Source organism: Triturus cristatus, chromosome 5_2 (assembly GCF_964204655.1).
Source record: "Triturus cristatus chromosome 5_2, aTriCri1.1, whole genome shotgun sequence".
NCBI lineage: Eukaryota > Metazoa > Chordata > Amphibia > Caudata > Salamandridae > Triturus > Triturus cristatus.
Genome location: NC_140588.1, coordinates 693,980,134 through 694,000,705, shown reverse-complemented (window position 1 = coordinate 694,000,705; position 20,572 = coordinate 693,980,134). Strand labels below are relative to the sequence as shown.

Genomic DNA, 20,572 nt, shown 5'->3' with positions numbered 1-20,572 from the left:
AACCTAAAGCAGCGTCTTAGCGTAGGGAGAGTTGGAAGATCACCATTGTGGACATTCATGGACATCAACCAATCCCCTGTGTTCAAACCAGACAGGACCAGTCACCGGTACAGCATTTTAAACTTGCCTTGCTGGATAAACGGGTTCAGACGTCTGTGGATCCGGAATAGGACAGTGGCACCACTTCTATTTTACCTATTTAAAATAAGGCCTCCAAGAGCGAGGCCTGCGTCAGCGAACATGCTCTTAAGGTAGGGGTCAGGGATATTGGTCCAGCAGTGATGATAGGAAAGGAAGGGCATAAACCTAGCAGATCAGCGGGGTGACCCAGTGGTCCCTCATTATCGCCTCCCAACTCGTGACAAAAATGAGAGACAGACCCTCCCCACCACCCGAAGAAGGTGGCTGGTGGGAGGGGGATTCAGAGGGGCTCATATGTGTCAGTGCCAAGAAACGACTAAGGGCGGTATTGGATCTGCTGTTGATCCACCCCTATTTCAAAGAGGAGCAATACACCCCCTGATAGCGGAAATAGTAGAAATGGAACAGGACTCTGAGGCGGGGAAACCTGTTACACAAGAAGATGCACCCAACGCGAACTCATAACTAAGGACTTCAAGGAATTGCCACAGCTTTTGGACCAGGAGGCTCCATGCACATATGTCGGAGTGACTGGGAGATGGGGCAGAAGAAACGTGACACTGGTCCCGATCTACGCACCACAGAAACTACAAGCACGAACATTAAATAAACGGACAGAAATATTGCTGGAGACACCGGGCTCGCTGCATGTTATAGGGGGAGACTTTAAAGCACACATCCGGAGATCGAACAGGGGACCATACTCAGTCACCTCCGACCTCATTGTTAACGCATCTTACTGCGACGCTGGGTTTGGTGGACGTCTGGATATATCTGATTCTGGAGGTGAGGCAATATTCATATTATTCGGGTGCACATAATGTCTACTCCCCACTGGACTATGTGTTTCTCCCGAAAGGTGAAACACGAGAGATATATGGGGCAGAATACTTGGCTTGGGGCCTGTCGGATCATTCCCCATTATCTGTGCGGATAGGTGACCGACTACGAGACAGAAACATATACTGGCGATTAAATGCGTGGGACCTCCAAAACGAGATGATACTGAAGGGCATTACAGCAGATGATACAGTTTTCTATGAAGAAAACTTGGGATCGGTGCAATAAGGTGTCACAATATGGGAAACCTATAAAAACAGTCCTGCGCGACAGAGCACAAAATCGTAAAGCATGGGAAAGAAAAAAGAACAGGAAGAACTAGCACAACTAGAATCCCATATCTTAACCCTCAAGGAAAGGAACATGACGCAAACAGATACCCAGATACTAAGGCAACTGATAGATGCACAGCACCAATATAAAGATTTAGCAACCCAGGTGCCTAAAGCACAGGCCCAAACGACCCTGTACAAACTTTATGACGTAGGAGACAAATCCAGAAAGCTCCTAGCCTGGCTCAGTCTAAAAGAAATAGAGGCCCGCTGGGTTGAGAGTATTGTAGATCCACTAGGGATACCACAGGACAAAGATGAGTAGATATTGCAGAGCTTCGCGTCCTACTACACAGGCTTCTATGATGACTGCCATCTACGTGACTCCCTGACATTATAGAATACTTAGCAGAGATAGATACACCAATACTAGAAGACACTGATAGAGAGGGGTTGGAAGCTGCCATCACGATTGAAGAAATCAAGGCAGCTATAATCCAGTTACGCCCAGGTAGGACCCCGGGACCAAACGGCCTGGCAGCAAAACTCTATAAGCGATGTATGTATCTCTTTGGCCCACACCTCCTAAATCTTTTTAGGAAGCATGTGAAGAGGGAGTCCTTACGTATGGCCACAATAATACCAATTCACAAACATGGGAAACCAAAAGATAAATATGACTCCTATCGTCCGATATCCTTACTAAACACAGAGGTGAAGATACTGTCAACTATCCTGGCCACAAGAGTCCGCCAAGTGATTGAGACCCTAGTACACCATGACCAATCAGGTTTTTTACCTGGCTGGGCGACCAGGCTGAACCTGTGCAGGACCCACTATTGGATAATGGAGGTCAAAGATCGAGATACCCCACATCTGCAGTTATCTTTAGATGCAGAAAAGGCGTTTGACGCAGTCCATTGGCCCTTCCTGGATGCCACCTTGATTAAATTCGGTTTAGGCCCCAATTTTAGGAAATGGGTAGGATTAATGTATAAAGTCCCCAGAGCAAGAGTCCGTGTAAATGGTAAGACCACTGGAGATTTCCCCATAAGGCGTGGTACAAGACAGGACTGTCTTCTGTCCCCATTACTCTTTGCCCTCACGATAGAGACCCTAGCCTGTTTGGTATGCCAACACCCGGGAATACAGCAATTTCAAAACAACCCAGAGGACGACATGGCCGAAAAGATTTCCTTGAATGCAGATGACATACTATTGTATATTACGCACCCAGACACAACGATACCTAACCTCGATACCTAACCTGTTCCACACAATAGATAAATATGGACAAAACTCGGGCTACACAATAAACTGGCATAAATCTGTGATATATAGCCCAGGTGTGTTAAACACATGGCCCACATTTCCCGGAGATCTCCAGACTTCATACAGTGGGTTTACCTATTTGGGAATTTACCTTAAATTAGATAAAGACCTCTGCTATCAGAAAAAGTTTAAACGCATACTCATGAACTTTAAGGAAGAGGTGCAACAATGGAAATCACTACCACCCACTATACTGGGCCAGGCCTCCATGTTCAAAATGATTACTCTACCACGATTTGTATATGCCCTACAAAACACATATTTTCCTCTATCACAAACAACTTTCCGAGAGATAGCAGCTGAATTACACTCATTCTTGTGGTTGGGGAAACAGCCCAGGATTGCACTTCATACTCTACAGCGTAAACAGTACAATGGAGGTATTTCACTATCTGATATAGAAGCCAATTACTGGGCAGAACACCTAAGCCCAATCAACGATTGGATACATTCACCAGGGGCTCACCCTACCTACAGGCTGGAGAGGGCAACCATGAGCGGCCGCACATTTCTGTATTATCTATATGGTGGTAAAGGCAAGGGGAAGCTCCTCCTGGCCAGCCAGGCTACCACAGAGTCATGGGGAAGTGCTACGAAGGCAATGGGATGGGAACATAAACTCACCAAAGACACCTCTATGGCATTGCACCTGGCTTCAAGAAATGCACAAACTAAAGGGATTTGGAGGGTGGGATGACACAGGTATTTCCACGTAAGGAAACATTCTACACAATGGTAAGCTCAAATGTTTCAATGCCCTCAAGGCTGAATTTACACTACAACCATCTCAGTTCCTCAAATACGCACAGCTTAGACACGCTTGGCTAGCAGAAAATAGAGATGACTCCCCATTGCCAGTATATGCCCCACTAGAGGGGAGACTGCTCAAGGAGTATATCACGACTAAGGCCGTATCACTAACATACAAGACCCTGAACAATAATGCACCAGACAGACTGGGCAAGTTGAGGTCTACTTGGGAATGAAATCTGGGCACGCTAAAACACATAGACTGGGAGGCAGCCTTGATGAACCCTAGGGAGGTGGCGATTAAATTACGACTTCGCCTCATTCAATACAAAATACTACACAGGGCTTCTTATGACCGTGTTCGACTATATAAGATAGGGCGAGCGAATGACCTCAAATGCCAGAGGTGTGGACACAGGGAAGGTGACTTTTACCATATTATTTGGGAGTGCGTCCAGGTACAGGCCTATTAGAAAAAGATAAAAAGGAAATAACGCAAAATACTAGAAGTTAATTATCCCCTAAATCCCAAATTTATATTATTAGGCATCCCGAATGACTTTGATCTGGGCAGACCATAATTAGTCTTTACCACACTGGCGCTAGTATTGGCGAAAAGAGACATAGGATGAAAATGGGGAGCCATAAACAAACCACTGCTCCGAAAAGGGAGAGCAGGGATGGATATGTATATTGCATCCGAAAGGGTCACCTACAAAGAAAGGGGCTGCCCGAAGAAATTTCACAAGGTAAGGGAAAATGAAGGAAATATTTTGGTCTTGATGTAATAGTGGGGGATACTCAATCGGACCCTAATGGAATAGCTCTTCCAGATTCAACAATAAACTGAGGGTACCTTGCTATTTAGGGAAGGGGGAAGCCATATGGAGATGTTTTAAATCTTTGATTGACGCATGGCTATGCTGCAAAGGGGTATGTAAATGCTATGAAGATCTATTGTTTTATATGCTGGCTAATAACATTAGATACTGTATGACTGTAACTGAATCTAGTTATGTTTTGTTTGTTTTTGAAAATAATAAAAATAAAACATTTAATTAAAAAAAAAGGAGCAATACATAGGTTGAGGTATTTGAACTAGTTGAGATGGTTGTCAGGACTGCAGAACTCTAGAGTAACAACAGAACTTCCGATATTGTTGGTGGAGCTGCCGTGTAGGGAAGGTTAGAGACAATGCTTGAGCTATTTTATCCACTAAGTCAACGTCACATTTCACTATCTGGTTAAATGCATCCAGTCTATCTCTCACTAGGTCTGAGAATGGCTTCTTGCGCTCTGCCAGGCTGATGAACATGAGATTTGCCAGTTCCCATAAAACATGTACATAGTGGCAAAAGCAGCATTAGCTATGTGTAAAGCCTAGCTGCCTGAAGAACACAATGTGTGACCCAAAGTGTCAAGTTTCTTGGACACAGGAGCCACAGGAAAAGCATTTGAGATCTGCTTTAATGATGACATTTGTTCTACCAGACTCTCCAATGATAGTGGACAGACAAACAACTGTGTCACTCAAAGTCGGACTTCCGCGCCTGATGATATTCCTAAACATTTGTGGGCCGATACACAGTTTCTCCCATGTAGCAATTATCAGGTCTAGAAAAAAAGTTACAGGTAAACACTTTACCTTCAGATTCCTCACCTCTTGAATATTCTCCCAGGAAGACTGGTGTAGAAAACATTTCTCCATTGCTCTTCCAAGATGGTAGGGTGCACTGGCCCCATTTGCACCAGGAGTGATGCTCGTGACATCACTTACACTCCATACCAATATCATTTGCTCATCCAGCAGCAGTATGCGAATGACATCAGATAAGATATGTAGTGCACCAAGAAAGAAGTGGAAACTTATTATGCTGGCCCTTAACCATTAATCAAAAAGGGAGACGGGAGCGATAGGTGAGGAATCTGCAGGTAGACTGAGTATCCACCAAAACGATCATTATCAAAGTTAAGTAACTTTTCCTTCTGATGTATATTTTTACCTGCAGATTCCACATGTCTTGAAAAGATTGCCAAACAATATTCACCTACGGGATGAAGGGCCTCGTGGATGGTTATACCAGGAAATCCTGCAACACAAACCTGCGGAAGAGCTGATCCATCCTCACCTCCAACTCCAAGCAATAATATTTGACAAAGGTATGAAGGGATGACCAAGAGGCCGCTTAGCATAGGTCAGCTACATGAAGCATGATAGGCAAGGCATACATTGAATATCTTGTTCTTGGGGAATGTGCCCTAATGCCCTCTGGTTGATCCTTATGGGCCATGGCATAGCAGATTTAGAAGTATACAATGATCCACCTGTATAATGTCATTTTCTGCAGTGCTTTCTTTCTCCTGTTGCCTACATAACCTCCAAAAAGATGTTCATCTTCACATAAGTCATTTGCACGGTCAATGTAATATCTCACCGTTGGCTTTCGATTCAGCCTCTTCTCCTCCGTGGTAGGGTGAAGAAGCTATAGGGGATTTTGGACAGCCCTTCGTCATACATGCAGCACAGCTTTCCAGTGCCAAAGAAAATGCAAACCTGAAGATGTGAGACCTCCTCTTTCAAGGAGTGAATCTGGGATCTGCCCACCAAACGACAAACCAATGCCACCTTCCAGGATAAACTGATTTGGGTGAGGAGCAATGGGTAGAGAAGATCCCCTCATCAGGCAGCTGAAATCCAGTCAATTGTCCCCGCTCAATCTCAACACATGAAGGTGCAGACTATGGAGATTTGGGTGGAGGACTTGACAGAGAGGAAATCCACCCCGAGGGAAAGACTGAGCGGGGTACACAGGGAATGGTGCAGAAGACTTACTTGGGCCCTGCACTGCAGATCTTCCACACAACATGAAGAGACAACGGTACGGCAGATGAAGAGGTTAAGCTACACTTCAACTAAAATGAGTCCTAATGCTCCTTGATTGGATTCTGAAGGGCGCAGACCTTTGGTCCATGTGAACTGGAAAAAGTAGCAAAGAGATCCATGTGGGGTACAACTCACTGATTGAAGATGCTCCTAAGATCCTTTGGGTGCGGACGTTACTCATGGGTCGGCAAGATGGCACCAACTCAAGTCATCGCCTCTGGTGTTCAGCGAGCCCATCAGATGATTCACCACCAGCCACGACCAGATCCTTGGGGCTTCTAGACAGAGATTGAGACCCTACTTCCACTTATTTGTTGACAAAGCACATTGCAGTTATATCTGTCAAGATATAACTGCAATGTGCAAGCAATAAATGTCTTGAGTACCAGGTGAATCACTCCCAAATCAAGCAGACTGATTTGAGAACTCTGCTTGTCTGGAGACCTGAAGCCTCGGATCTTCAGTTTCTCCAGATGAGCCCCCCCCCTACCCCCCTCCCCCCCCCCCCCCCCCCCCCCCCCCCCCCCCCCCCAGAGTGGAAGCATTCATTACTATCACGGCCACATTTGGAGAAGGTCAAAAAGGCATCCCTCTGGAAAAGTTCTCTTCCACAACCTAGCAGACAATCTCTGCCATGGCGTCCCCATAAGCCATAATGGAATCTAAGTGGTCAACCCTGTGCTAGAACCCCTGCAAATGCACCACTAGAAAGCTCTTATATGCCAGTGGACATGCGTGACCAGGAGAATGGAATAAGCCAGTCAACCTGGAGCAAATCCTGTGCCTCGCCTTTCCCTCTGCTTGTTGCCACCTGTTCTGCCCAGTAAGTGTCAGCGTGACACATCTACTCTCCCAGTGCAATTGCACAGTCAGCCTCCGGTTGTTAGCCAGCTTATCCCGTGCCCATTGCATGTAACTGTACAGCTGCTGTGATTCTGTACTGTTTATATTGTTTTACACTGCTCATTTTGTTGTTGTCTCTGCTGCACTTTCCTCTTGTCTTTCCCAAGCCGTTTCCTCTGCTTGCTCCTACCCACCAACCAGTGCCCGACCCCCCTCCCAGGACCTTCTTAATGAGGCCACAGAGAAGCTGCTCCAAGGGCAAGCCCGTCGCGCCTGCACCGCGCCCAGCACCAGGATCACTGGCCATTCGGCTATTCACAGCTACACCACCAAGGAGGCCCTTGACCTCGGACACTGAAACAGCAGCTGCACACCCTCCCCAATATCTACCAAAAGACCTTTCACCTGCCGTTATCGCCGATTCTCTTGCTACACAGGATCTCCTTCTCGCATCAGAACCAGTGCTGTTCTGCCCTGGAGGCCTCCAACAACCCAGCACCACTCCATTGCCTCCTGCTCAACGTCAGGTCCCTCTGCAAACATGCCACAGAAACCTGGGACTCACCACCCTCTCCCCTGATGCTGCGTTCATCACCAAAACTTGTATTAACTCCTCCTGGTACGACAACACACTCATGACTCCTAAAGGATACAAAATTATATACAGAGACTGCAGCAACAAACACGGCAGGGGCATCACCATCATCTTCAAGGAAACCATCCGATGCATAGCCAGCAACGATGACTCCATACCGCTAATGGAACACCTCACCTTCCAACTTCCTTCAGACTGATGCCAAGACGACAATCAGAGGCACTCTCTTATACAGACCCCCAGGACCCCATCCGGCGTTCTGTAACGCCATCCCCAACTTTATCCACCCCCTAGCCATCGACTCAAATGACATTGTCCTACTCTGTGACCTCAATTACCACGTCGACGACCCCAATCATGCCAACTCCACCTCCCTACTGGAAAACATTAACATCGGCCTCACCCACCTGGCCACTGAACCCACGTACTCTACTCCATTTTTACCTCCAGCGACACAATCAGCCACGTCACAGAACTCACCGGGACCAACCATGCCATCATTTACTACACCATCTTTGAGGCTCAGTCCACCATTACCAAGAACCAAACCCCGCCCATTGCAGCTGGGGCAAGGTAATGGAAACACAGTGGACACAGACCCTCAGACACCACCCAAATTGAAACCTCATCAGACCTCGACCAGGTTGTCCTCATCTTCTCCGATTGGCTCACCAAATGCGCTGACAGTCACTCTGATGAAACCTGCAAAAACCAACAAAACCTCAAAACAAGCCAGCTGGGAAACCCAAGAGACTAGAACCACCAAGCGCAACTGCCAATGACTCAAAAAACGATGGTGCGCCTCGAGAAACCCCTCCAACAGACCTGCCCACAAAACTGCCCTCAGCAACTACCATCTATGCATCAAGGAAGCCAAGAGTGAAGCCTTCATTCCCACATAGAAGTAGTGGCCAATCAAATGAAAGAACTCTTCAAAATAGTCAACAAATTCTCCAACCCAGCAGCCACCAAGAACACCATCCACCCTTCCCAAGAACTCTACGACACTCTCTCGGACTACTTCTACAGCAAGATCTTCACCATATACAACAACTTCGACCCTCGTCCCAGTGCTCTCAACCTGAACAAAGCAACGCACACCGGACAAACTATCATCACCTGGTCTCTGCTGACCACACAGATATCCACATCCATCTTGTCTCCCATCCACTCCAAGGCGCCCACAGATCTCTGGCCCCACCATCTCTTCAACCTCAGAACCAACCTCATCAGCATGTACCTTATCAATATTATCAATACCTCCATCTCAATAGCAATCTTCCCGGGACAGCAGGAAACACGCAAAGGTCACACTCCTCCTTAAGAAACCCTCCGTTGACACCAACAAACTAAAATATTATCGATCTATCTGCCTGCTCCCCTACCCATCCAAGCTACTTAAGAATGCCATCAACCAACAGCTTACCCATTACCTGGAACAAAGCCACCTATTCGACGCCTCTTAATCAGGATTCCACGCCAACCACAGCATGAAGTTAGTGCTGCTCACTACCACAGACTACATTAGAGCCCTCCTCAACCACAGCCAGACTGTGGCCCTGGTCCTACTCGATGTCTCTGCTGCATTTGACACGGTTTCCCACCTCACCCTCATCAACAGACTGCAGGACATCGGCATACAGCAGAAGCCTAATGATGGATCGCAGGATGCACCTACTTTATCGGTCTGCCTCCTTTCCTCTTTGAACCCAAATACTTCCTCTGTGGTGTACTCCAAAGATAGTCCCTCAGCCCCAGCTTGTTCAACACCGAAATAACCCCCCTCGCAGACATCAGCAGATTCGACGGCCTCAACATAATTTCTTATGCAGACAACACTCAACTCATCCTTTCGCTCTACGAAGACCCCCCCCCCCCCCCCCCCCCCCCCCCACCGCCAGAAATAACTTCTGCAACACCATGACCAACCTAGCCAACTGGAAGAGAGAACTGCCTTAAACTCAACTCCAGCAATACAGAAGTACTCTTCTTCAGAAAAACACGTCTGCATGGGACCATAGCTGGTGGCCAACAGAACTCTGACCAAAACCCATGCCCACAGACCATGCATGCAACCTAAGCATCATTCTCAACAGCAAACTGACCATGAAGCGACAAGTCAACTGAGTTGCCTCCATGTGGTTCAACACCCTGCACACGCTCTGCAAAATCTTCAGATGAATCCCAGTCAACACCCACAATCAAAAAGTATCCAACCCAACCAAAGGTAACAAAGTATAATGAGTAGGCTTGATTCTCAATATGAGGGGTGATGACTTGCTACTACCACTATTGGGAGCAAACCTCTTTGCTGAATTACCCTCCGACACACTAGTAGTGTCTTGCTTCATCATCAGGTCACCTTGACTCCAAAAGGCCAGGGTGGGCTGAACCGTTTGTCAGGGAGCGCTTGTGGATATTGCTTGGGAGGACGCATCCCTTCCCCCTTCCCTGGTGGGAAAGTACCTCTCTACCCTCAAGGCCTTAGAGCCAGTTTCGCACACGGAACCCAGTCAACACCAGGAAACAGTCATGCAGGCTCTCACCACCAGCCACCGAGAATACAGCAACGCCCTCTACTCTGGCATCTCCTTTCAGCTCCTCCGAAGACTCCAGACCATACAGGCCACTGCAGCCAGACTCTTCCTTGAGCACCCCCCCATCCATGGACCCACATTACTACCCCCCCCCACCCACCTCAGAAACCTCCACTGGCTCCCAATCCTGAAGAGTAGCCAGTTCAAGATCCTCACGCTCGCCTACAAATCTCTTCACAATCAAGGAGTGGCCTACACCAACTATCAACTGAATTTCCATCTACTCGCAAGACTCATTTGCTCCTCCACACTAGCCCTTGCTCACACTTCCCGCATCCAATGCTGACGCAACAGTGGCTGCTCCTTCTCCAACAAGACCTGGAACGACCTGCTCCTCTATCTTCAAACAGCACACTCCCTAGTGGACTGCAAAAAGCGACTCAAGACCTGGCTCTTCAACTGGAACATCACACCCAGAGTACCCAGATAACCCTCAGGTGACACTGCTGTGCTTTACAAATGAGGATTGATTGACTGACCTATTAGGCGAAGGATACTCAGGACTGAGATCTAACCCCCTTCCTGGAATCTTGACAGTAGCATTTGAATATCTCGCATTTCCTGTTTGAGTGGACAGGCTTGACTCGACGTATATCCAGAACTGCCCCAATGAACAGAAGTTACCGAGATGGCTCCAGGTGAGATATGGGCATATTGATAGAAAAACCAAAGTTGTGCAACAAGTATGTAGTCAATTGCAGGCGTGAACGCATCAGCACAGGAGTCCTAGCTTTCAGACGCTTGTCGTCTAGGTTGGGAAAAAATGCTTTTCAAACCTCCTGAGATGAGCTGCTACAATGGTCATCACCTTTGTGAAAACACAACTGAGAGGTCGGACCAAAAGGCAGGACCACAGGCTGGTAGTGAGTTGAGCACACTGCGTTGAGCAGATACTTCCTGTAGGATCAGTATGTGGAAATATACGTCCGGTAAGGAGACTAATACCGTTCAGTCTCCAAGCTTGAGCACCACAAAAACTGTAAAAAGGAGAGCAACTTTAACTTCTCTTTGGGGAGGAAGAGGTTCAAACCCTGAGGTCCGGAATGGATGACAAATCTTTGGAACATGGAAGTACTGGGAATAGCGGACTCAACCAATCTCTTGCTCTCGCACCAAATCCATAGCTCCTTTCTGAACCACAGTTGACAATTCTTGCTGCAGTAAGAGGTGTTCATGCAAAAGGTCTGATGGTTGAGAGGGGGATCCAGGAAGGAGACTGCTGGAACGTAGGGTATACACCTTTTCCATAATTTGTAAGACCCACTGGTCCAAAATGATGTTTTCCAGGTCTGTGGAAAAAGACAACCGGCCACCCACCTGTTTCAAATGGGCCAACAAGCTAGAACTAGACCGGATTCTCTGTGGTGTTTGGGAAGGAGGAGGCAGAGGAGGAAGGGAAGAGAACTCCTATTCATTCCGCGACACCTGAATTGTCACAGGATGGCGTTCTAGGACCATTGCTGAGCAAGGCCTGCTTGCCATTAGTGGAAGTTGAGGCCTCTCCCAAACCCACAAAACTGCTGAAAATTGAAGATTTATTTGGGTCTGCAGACCAATGAACCGGCTGTTTCAGAATTTGCTTTTGAATGTTCCAAGGCTGAGTCGACCTACTTCCCGATGTTTTGGTTTGAAATGTGAGATCCGTTAGTGCAGATTGAACATCTGATGAGAATCAGTATGTTCACAGCCAGGCATGCCTTCAGACAGCTTAAGTTTCTAAAGTGGGTATGGTAATCCTATGCCATCTGCTGCCTTTCTAATGATGGCATGATACGGTAATGCTCCTGGGGAAATGGGTCCAAAAATTCTAGCTTTGAGGAAGTTTTAATGCCACTGGCCTCAACAAGGCTCTGGAATTCTCATAAAGGCTATTGAAGAAATAAATAATTAAAGAGAAGTTTGCGCCTTGACTTGTCTTTCTTCAATCAGGCATTGTTCCTCACTTCTGTAGCTATGAACTGGTGGCAGAGGCTGAGACCATGAAGTGGACGGCTCTGAAGCAGGTACGGGGATATGACGGGAGTCGGCGGCCCCACAGATGGAGAAGGCCTTGGCAGATTTGGGAGCAGCAAACAAGAGCAGGTTTAACGTCAGACACACCACGAGGGCACAGTTAACGCACTGTACGGGTGTCTAGTTTCTATTTCCCATGGGGGCCCTGAAAAATTACAAGAAGGGTTCATGGGTACTGGATAAAGTGAGTACCCAGATGTGTGAGATACTCACTGGGGAGTCTTGCACCCACACTTTCATAAGATACTGACGATAACATAGGATAGGTTACCCACATACATAGTAGGGTACTTCTATGTAGGTTCTGAAGAAATGGCATTTGATCTTTTTAGGCAGCAAGGCATGATACATGTAAACCAATCACTAGAACCAAACAGCGACTAATGCTCAATTGGTCCACACCTGTTCTTAATCTTGCCATAGATCACGAATACAAAAAAAAGTGGGCTTTCTAGGTTATTTAAAGGCGATTTTATTCTATTTTCCACTGCACCCCCTGCCCACTATCACCACTGATCGACAAACACTCATCAAGGGCAGGAAAATGATCTCCACCAAAGGGCCCCCACTGGCATGGCCCAAGGGCACTGCACCGCCCGCCTCGCTTGGAGCAGGACCAAATGATGAGGCATGGCACGTAAGTGGGTGTGGGTCCTTATATCCTGAAAAAGTTAGTCTTGGTGAACACTGTAGCAAAACTACAGCAGAATTTTCATTTCTTAGTTCTACACCCCCATTGTAGGTCAGGGATCTTTTTGGAAAATCACATTTTCTGAAATATGATGTAGTTAAGGGAGGATGTCTGATGGGCCTACATGAACCTACCAATCCCTCCTTCTGATGATTGAATGCTGCTTCACAGTCAGCAGTGATCAAGGTCACGGAGGAGATTAGATGGTCCCTCGATCAAGGAGGCAGAGCAGCTCTCATCCCCTTGGATCTATCAGCAACCTTTGATACTGTTAATCATGGGCTGCTGATAGATCAGCTGGCTGCGATTGGCATTACTGGGTCAGCCCGGGACTTGCTAAGACCATTTCTCTAGGAAAGAGAACAATTAGTGGCCTTAGGTGAATTTTGGTGCAAGCCTTTTTTACTTCCCTGCAGAGTCCCCCAGTGGTCCTCGCTTAGCCCTACTCTATTCAGTATCTAGATCCCCCCCCTTAGCAGTAGTAATTAGATCACATGGCTTCTCTCTAACATCTTATGCCGGCGACACCAAAATCATTGTTTCGCTGGCCAGGGATGAAAATGACACAGGATCCAGATTTCAGGATTGTATGGTGCCTGTGAGCACCTTAATGAGTAAGAACTGTTTGAAACTAAACTCTGGAAAAACTGAGGTTTTGCTATTTGGCTCTCATTCATCCTTTCGGACCGCTAGCTGGTGGCTGCAGGATTTAGGTGTACTGCCACCACCGATTACTATGGCCCGGAAATTAGGGACAGTAATTGATAATAAACTCAATTTTACTGATCAGGTTAATGCAGTGACATCATCATCATTTTATTTGTTAAGGACCATAATAAAGATCCTACCTTTTATCCCTTTAGATCTCCCAAAAACAGTAGTCCGCAGCTAGTCCTTAAACTACTGTAATGGACTGTATCTAAATCCGCATCAGTAACTACTAAACAGGTTGCTAATTCTCCAAAACGCTGCATCACGACTATTGTTGAAAATACCAATGTATCAGTGTCTAAAGCAATCAGGAAGTTACACTGGATGCAAGTAGGGCGGAATCACTTGCAAGCCTCTTTGTACCGTCTATAAAGGATTACACCACAAATGTCCAGTTTTTCTTGAAATCAGCTTCAGCTTGTACGTTCCAGGTAGAATATTACAGTTCGCAACACCCAAATGTCCGGTAGTCCCCAGGTTTAAAATATCTTCCTGAAGTGAAGAAGTTTTGTAATTGGAGCTGCAAAGACTTGGAACTCTTTTCCCTGCCCAATCTACTGATGTTTAGGAAGGCTTTGAAAACTTGGTTGTTCAATGCAGAATAGTTTTATTTCCCCCTCAGTTCTTCTTGATAGTGTCAAAGCTAGCGCCAGTATGCTTATGGCAATACAAGCTCTCTTTTAAATTCTACTAATATGACATCCATATCTTAATCTACAAACTTATTTTTCCTTCATTAATTATAACCATCCATATATAGCCCCAAGCAAGGCTGCGTGGATGATATGCGATTCTCTTTTGCCAATCCTTTGTTTAGATGACATGTCTTGTGCAATCTTTCTCCCGTAAGTACAGAGAGAATTTGCAAAATATATACCTGTATATCACTTAAATTTAATTAATTAAACAAGGAGAATCCCTCTATGCTCCCAACTTCTTCCTACATCATTTTCTCCTTATTGGCAACCCTATTTACTGTTCCCCACCCATTATGTTTACTCATTGTCTCCTATTTTTAAATTTAATTATCCCCACGTTTGTTAAATGCTGCACTAATCCAAGCAGTACCACTGACCAGTGGAGGAAGAAGATTAGAAACTTCAGGTTTTGAGTCTCTTGCAGAGGCCAGACTGGTTAGTGGTTTTAATGTCCAGAGGCAGGGAGTAGTTTTGTAGCGAGATGGATGTGGCTTTCTTGATAAGGGGGTAATGACAGCCTCAAATTAAAAGGAGCAGAGGTTGTGAGATGGAAAAGAAGGCTGTATGGGTCTGACAAACATCCATTTTGTGAAAGTCATAGCAATAGGTTATGGTGCACCTGTATTTAAATGTCAGCCAATTTCTTTGATTCGTCTCCAGCATTTCAATTGCAGACTGAGATACGTCTTGAATTAACATTTTAAGCATTATATTTGTAAGGATATGACACTGTCTCCCTGAGGTCAGGACTCTAGTCTTTCGTTAAATAGTTCCCCTGGTCCCACTCCCTCCTGGTTTCTAACTGTGAAGGTTATCACCATTCACTTTATGCAACAACCATGGTAAGCCCCACAAGTAGTAGTAGTCTTAAGAGCCCACTATGACTATTTTTAAAGTCAGCAGTGTTCCAGCGCCACAGCACTAATTAGCAGCAAGTTCCCCCGGGGTCAACTGGCCCGAAATCGTTCTTGCCCGCACCTCAAAGGATCAGAGCAACCGTAGTTCCGGAGCGTGTCCCTCCCACAAGTGCTGGAAAAGCAGCATACGATTCAGGTGACTTCGCTGCATGCAGTCCAAATGGGTTGCACTCCATGGTCGGACAGCCCTCACGCGGTGACTATTCCGCAGTTACGAGAGTTTGTTGGCAGCTCCTCTTTGCAGGGTATGTCTCTGGTTCCTCCCACAATTGGTACAAAGCTCCTGGTGCAAATCCTGTCCCCGTGAAAGTGCACAGCGTCCCACAGCGGCCTCACTCCTCTAAGATTATTCTGTTTACCCCCTCTAGCATACATATTTATCGAATCCTCACGGTATGCGGCTTCCAAACCAATCAGCTGTCAGAATCAGAAGTGCTTGGCAGCGGTCCCTTCTGCCATACAGGGCCTTAACCCACTACCGCACATGGGCTGATGCCCTTACAGCAGGGCAATCTTCTCACCATGGACCATCCTGGCATATGGGGTTGCCACTTTCCACATACTGTGCCCCAACAGGCACAACAATGCACACGGTTCAATTCACGAGCCTTCCTCTGGAACACAGGCAATGAATAGATCGCTCAGCAGCCGTCTCCACACAAAGGGAATCCAATCGACAGGGCTACCCACTGAACTCCCTCTAACACTCTCCTCTCCTTCACAGGACACACTGGTCTTGGAAAGCAGGCAAGCGCTGGTGCTCCAGGATCCAGGGCAGGTGGTCTTGGAGTCCCTGGATGATGTACTCTCACCCAGCAGGGAGACTTGCAGGTCTTGTCCCCCAGTCCTGATAACAGGCAGAAGTCATGCAGAGCTTTCCCTCCTCACACAGCCCATATTGCTGCGTGGCAGGATACACTTTTTGGGGTTTCAAGCTTCTTATAGTACATTTTTCAGACACCAAACATGATTTAGAGTTTGAGCCTTTGACGTTTATGTTGAGAATCATCTTAAGTGCCCAATCCTCTGCACTTTTCTCCTTCTTGAAAGCAGTCCGTCACAGCAGCAGGGTCTCCAAAACAGATAGCTCCACAACATAGGCTAAGGGAGTGACTAGAGTTTACAGCCGGATGTTTGCCACAGTAGTTTGCGTTTCAAAAGTTTAGCCCATGGCCCCAGCCCTACTCTTTAAGATTCTCTTATCAGCCCCTTCCTAAGATGTGCCTAAGCTCCTACCTTGTGACCTCTCCCTGAATACAAGAGCTCATTTGAAGTGTACGGGGAAGACTGGCTCTCCCCTCTCCAGTGTTCATCCCACCCAGCTTATAGGGATGTTGCAATACAAAATAGACTCATTAGACACAGCTTCATGGCCAGATGAGGAAGCAGCTGAAGGTCATGTCTACCATAGGTAATACCTCCCAACTTCCCCCTGTAGTGGTGCAGCGCAGACTCCTAACAATGAGGGCAAATCCCACCATCTCCTTTATCCAGCCTATAAAAAGTTTGGCATAGAATGTTCCAATTGGGTCCCTACTTCTGGAACTTGGCCAAACGTGCAAATTCTTGGCAAACCATAAATAATTACCTCTTGGTCAGCCCTCAGTCCTATTTATACCAGTCCTATTCTCAGTTTTTAAAAAGCATGTTTTTACAATATCATTTAGGGGCCCTACTGATCCTGGATAGGTTTCCCGTCTGGCGGTAAAGGAAATGCTAACACTTACTCGGTCTATACCTCTTGACTGAACGAAGACATCTCCTCAAGATGCCTTTAAATGGACTCAAGGTCTGTACTTGGAGCTATGCAGTCATTGAGTGTACGAATCTAACCAACATATTAAACTTAGGGTTTTTATCAAATTGTTATTGTTCTCAAAACGGAGTGAGGGTGTATGTTCCAGCTAAAACCAGATTTGCCTCCTGATGACCCGCAAAACAATCCCATTCCCTCAGAAAATATGTAGTAACGACTGTTCTGGTTCACACTTTCAACTATTTACGCTGGGCTGCATCTTAAAGACACATGCCGACAAAAGCCTCCCCACCGAGCTGAAAGTATCACTATTTGTGCATGCAACTATTAGATTGTATTAAGTTGGGTCTTTGAAAACTAACTCCCTGTTTCCTTGCAACTGTTTGTTTCTACTTTATAGCCTGTACTTTCACAGAACGATAAGAGTTTTACCTCCTGAGGCTTGCCTAAGACAACATGACACTTCTAGCAGCATAACATCCCCTTTTTGTTGAACCTCTATTGCACTGCATGTATTGTATAGCTTCGAGTTAGCACTGAACGACAAGACAATATGATATTATAGGTATATCTGCACCACTGATACCAAAGATTGTGCCCTAAGACCTTGCTAACTGCTAGTTTTGAATGATCTAAATATGTGCTAGGAGCACTCAGGTTGCATTTAGCAGGGAGCCCACTTGCTCCAACTGGAGTCCATATAGCGGCTTGTGTTGCCAGATTAGAGTTTTCCGCTCAGAAACATTTATGTACGTGCTTGGGTGTAGCCTGTTCTAAATAAGGTAACTGCTTGTTTTAATTTGTCAGATTTATGCCATGTAATGGGTTTCATTAACTACACATGGTAAACACAAAGAATACAAATTGTGTCCCAATCATAGTCCCTTAAATCAGAATAAATTATTCATTAATGATCATGAAGTACTGGTATATAAAACATGTAAAGTTTCATATTTAACTTTTCAATATAGTGAGAGAAACTAGCTGATCTCTCACTCAAACTCACACCAGGTCTGACAGAAATGTGGACACATACTACAACCAGAGCAGCAAGTACACAACAGAATGTATGTCAATGTTTACATAACTTTACACGTATCCTTGACTGAATATTTCAATTTTACAAAAGGGTACATTGATATACTTTACACAAATCCTAGAAAGATTCAATGGATGTATGTGGAAGACTGAGCAAAGTTTGTAATGTGTAAAATGCATGAAGAACTGGAAAAACCCATTACTGAGAAAAAATACTTCATTATCCGGGTTCATTTTATATTGTGTCACTGATCGCATTCTAGGAATAACAGATTTTAACGTGCTCTTTCAGGATTCTCTTTTGGTTGCCTGTTTTAATTTAAATCACCCAGTTACCTAGTCACTCCTTTCACATACGAGTCTGAGTTAACTCCTCACTCTTGTCACTCAATATTAATACATTGGGCATGGTCTCTGCAAAAAAGAATTATTACATTTGAAATCTTTATCAAAGATTTGGTAATTGTGCTCATGGTCCCCAAGTATGCCTTGTAAAATGTATCACTACAATCATTTCTCCCCTCTGTATACAAAAAGTAGACATCTTTATCCATTCACATGCACTAGTAAAATTAGTGCCAAAGATCCTCAATATAACACATTTCTGTATCATCACCTATAATTTCACTCTGCAGTGGCACCATAATGGATAATGTGTCAAAATCCCAATGGTGAACCTCGTTGTCTTATAGTGATTGAGATTCAAGCAATTCCGATCTAGATTTACTATCTAAGTGAAGGAAAAAGTAAACTGTACAGTCAATCATGAAGAGGGGTAGGGATACAAAGGAAAGTAGCTTATGCGCCTAATAGCTGCACATGCATAAGGCTGGTGAATATCTGGGCAATCGTTGCCTACACAGGGCTCCAAATCTAAATTATAAAGAATTTGTTGCAAAGGTTTAAAGAGTGACACTTGGCAGTAAAGTAAAAAAATCCTCAAAATAAATATACTACTCAACTGAGAAACACAAAGGAAACGGAGTGAATATGCCGTTAGGAATGTCTGAGGTTGGACGGCTACCATAAGAAATTTTAGTGCCAGAATGAAAAATCTAACTGGTACTAGTTTTAAAGCAAGGCCTGCACCAGTTCCCCCTATATCAGAATAGTTCAATAATTCATAAAACCATTAGCTGTAAAATCTACTAGGCATATGGTTTGGCAGAGGATAAGGAAAACAGGCATGTACCGGTGATTAAAATTATAGACTTAATTTCAAGCACATATTTCCAATTACCTTTTCTGACAAGCTGTCTTCTCCCTGAGAGCAAATGCAAGCAGAAAAAGAGAGAGAGAAGAGAAAATCACTGCTAAATTGATTTACAATAATGTTGATTCTTTGAAGATCAGTTATTCATGCTTTACAAGTGTGATATCACTACTCCTTAAGTCAGAGGTGAGGCGTGGAATGGGTTGAATATTTAAGAGAACATGCAAAATAATAAAGAATCTGCAGAAAATATATACAGATACAGCCATTTAGACAATAAGGAAAAAGATCAATTCTAAGTGCTTACTCTTACAATGTGTTTGGTTAAATGTTATAAAGATTGATAGTTAGCAAAGCACAACAATCAACTGTTTGGCGAAAACGTAGCCTGTGAATCAACAACAAATTATAAAAATGTGTGAAGCTGAGTTTTCAGTGTTTCTTTTGCAGAAGATATCTTTCTGGATACATTTTCTCAAAACGTCTACTATTTAAAATTAAAGTTGTTCCAAAGAATGCTGCCCAACCAACACGTATGCATGCACTTGATATACCGTTCACTTCGTCCTTCCTTACATTTCCTGGCCATTCACACCAAACAAATCCAAAAAAGTGGTTTGGTTGTTTTCCTCACAGCAACTCTTATGCCAAAACAGACAACAACTACAACAATTCAAGTGAATTTGTTTCCCAGGTGAGGAACAACAAAGTCACACTCAACTGCTAAACAAAACTAAAAACAAAAATAAAATCTATTAATAAGTATCTGGTGCACGTTCAGTGAAGAATTGTAGACTTAACTCCATTCACAGACAGCTAGATAAATACCGCAAAGAAATAACTGCTGGTTATTGCTAGCATGCGAACTATTTAAATTCACAATCTAATTAACAATTTTCTAAACAATGCCGATTACTGAAAGATTGTAAACCAGTCTTTGACTTCATAAGACTTGAAAAACATAAAAGATACTGACCACTAGTGGATCTGGAACTTTAAGAACATTTATTTTGAACCTTATATCCTCCAAATATGGGAACTGCGGTATTCCTTAGTACTCAGTGGCATTATCTGCTAACTAGATTTGAACTTAGAAAGGCAGATTCCTTTAGACACTGCCTTTTCCTAAACCGTTTTTGGGTTCCTTCTGTAAAGCTGATATTGGTCTACTACAGTAAAGGTACCACCCTGTGCAAACATTTTAGAGCTATATATCTTGTCAACACTGATTCTAAAATGTATGCAAACGCTACGATTAGAATCCATTATCCCTCAACTTCT

At 44.9% G+C, this 20,572-nt stretch overlaps 1 protein-coding gene across 3 annotated transcripts in view; it reads right to left on the bottom strand.

The window, feature by feature from the left end:
- OCRL (OCRL inositol polyphosphate-5-phosphatase) overlaps nt 1-20,572 on the bottom strand; it is a 566,508-nt gene that overhangs the window by 129,685 nt on the left and 416,251 nt on the right. For 2 of the 3 annotated variants that reach the window (XM_085607761.1, XM_085607763.1), the window contains one exon: nt 19,319-19,342. The exons of the other annotated variant lie outside the window; for it this stretch is intronic. In XM_085607761.1, the coding sequence (XP_085463887.1) occupies nt 19,319-19,342 (24 nt within the window). The remainder of the gene's footprint in view (nt 1-19,318; nt 19,343-20,572) is intronic. 3 annotated transcript variants of the gene reach the window in all.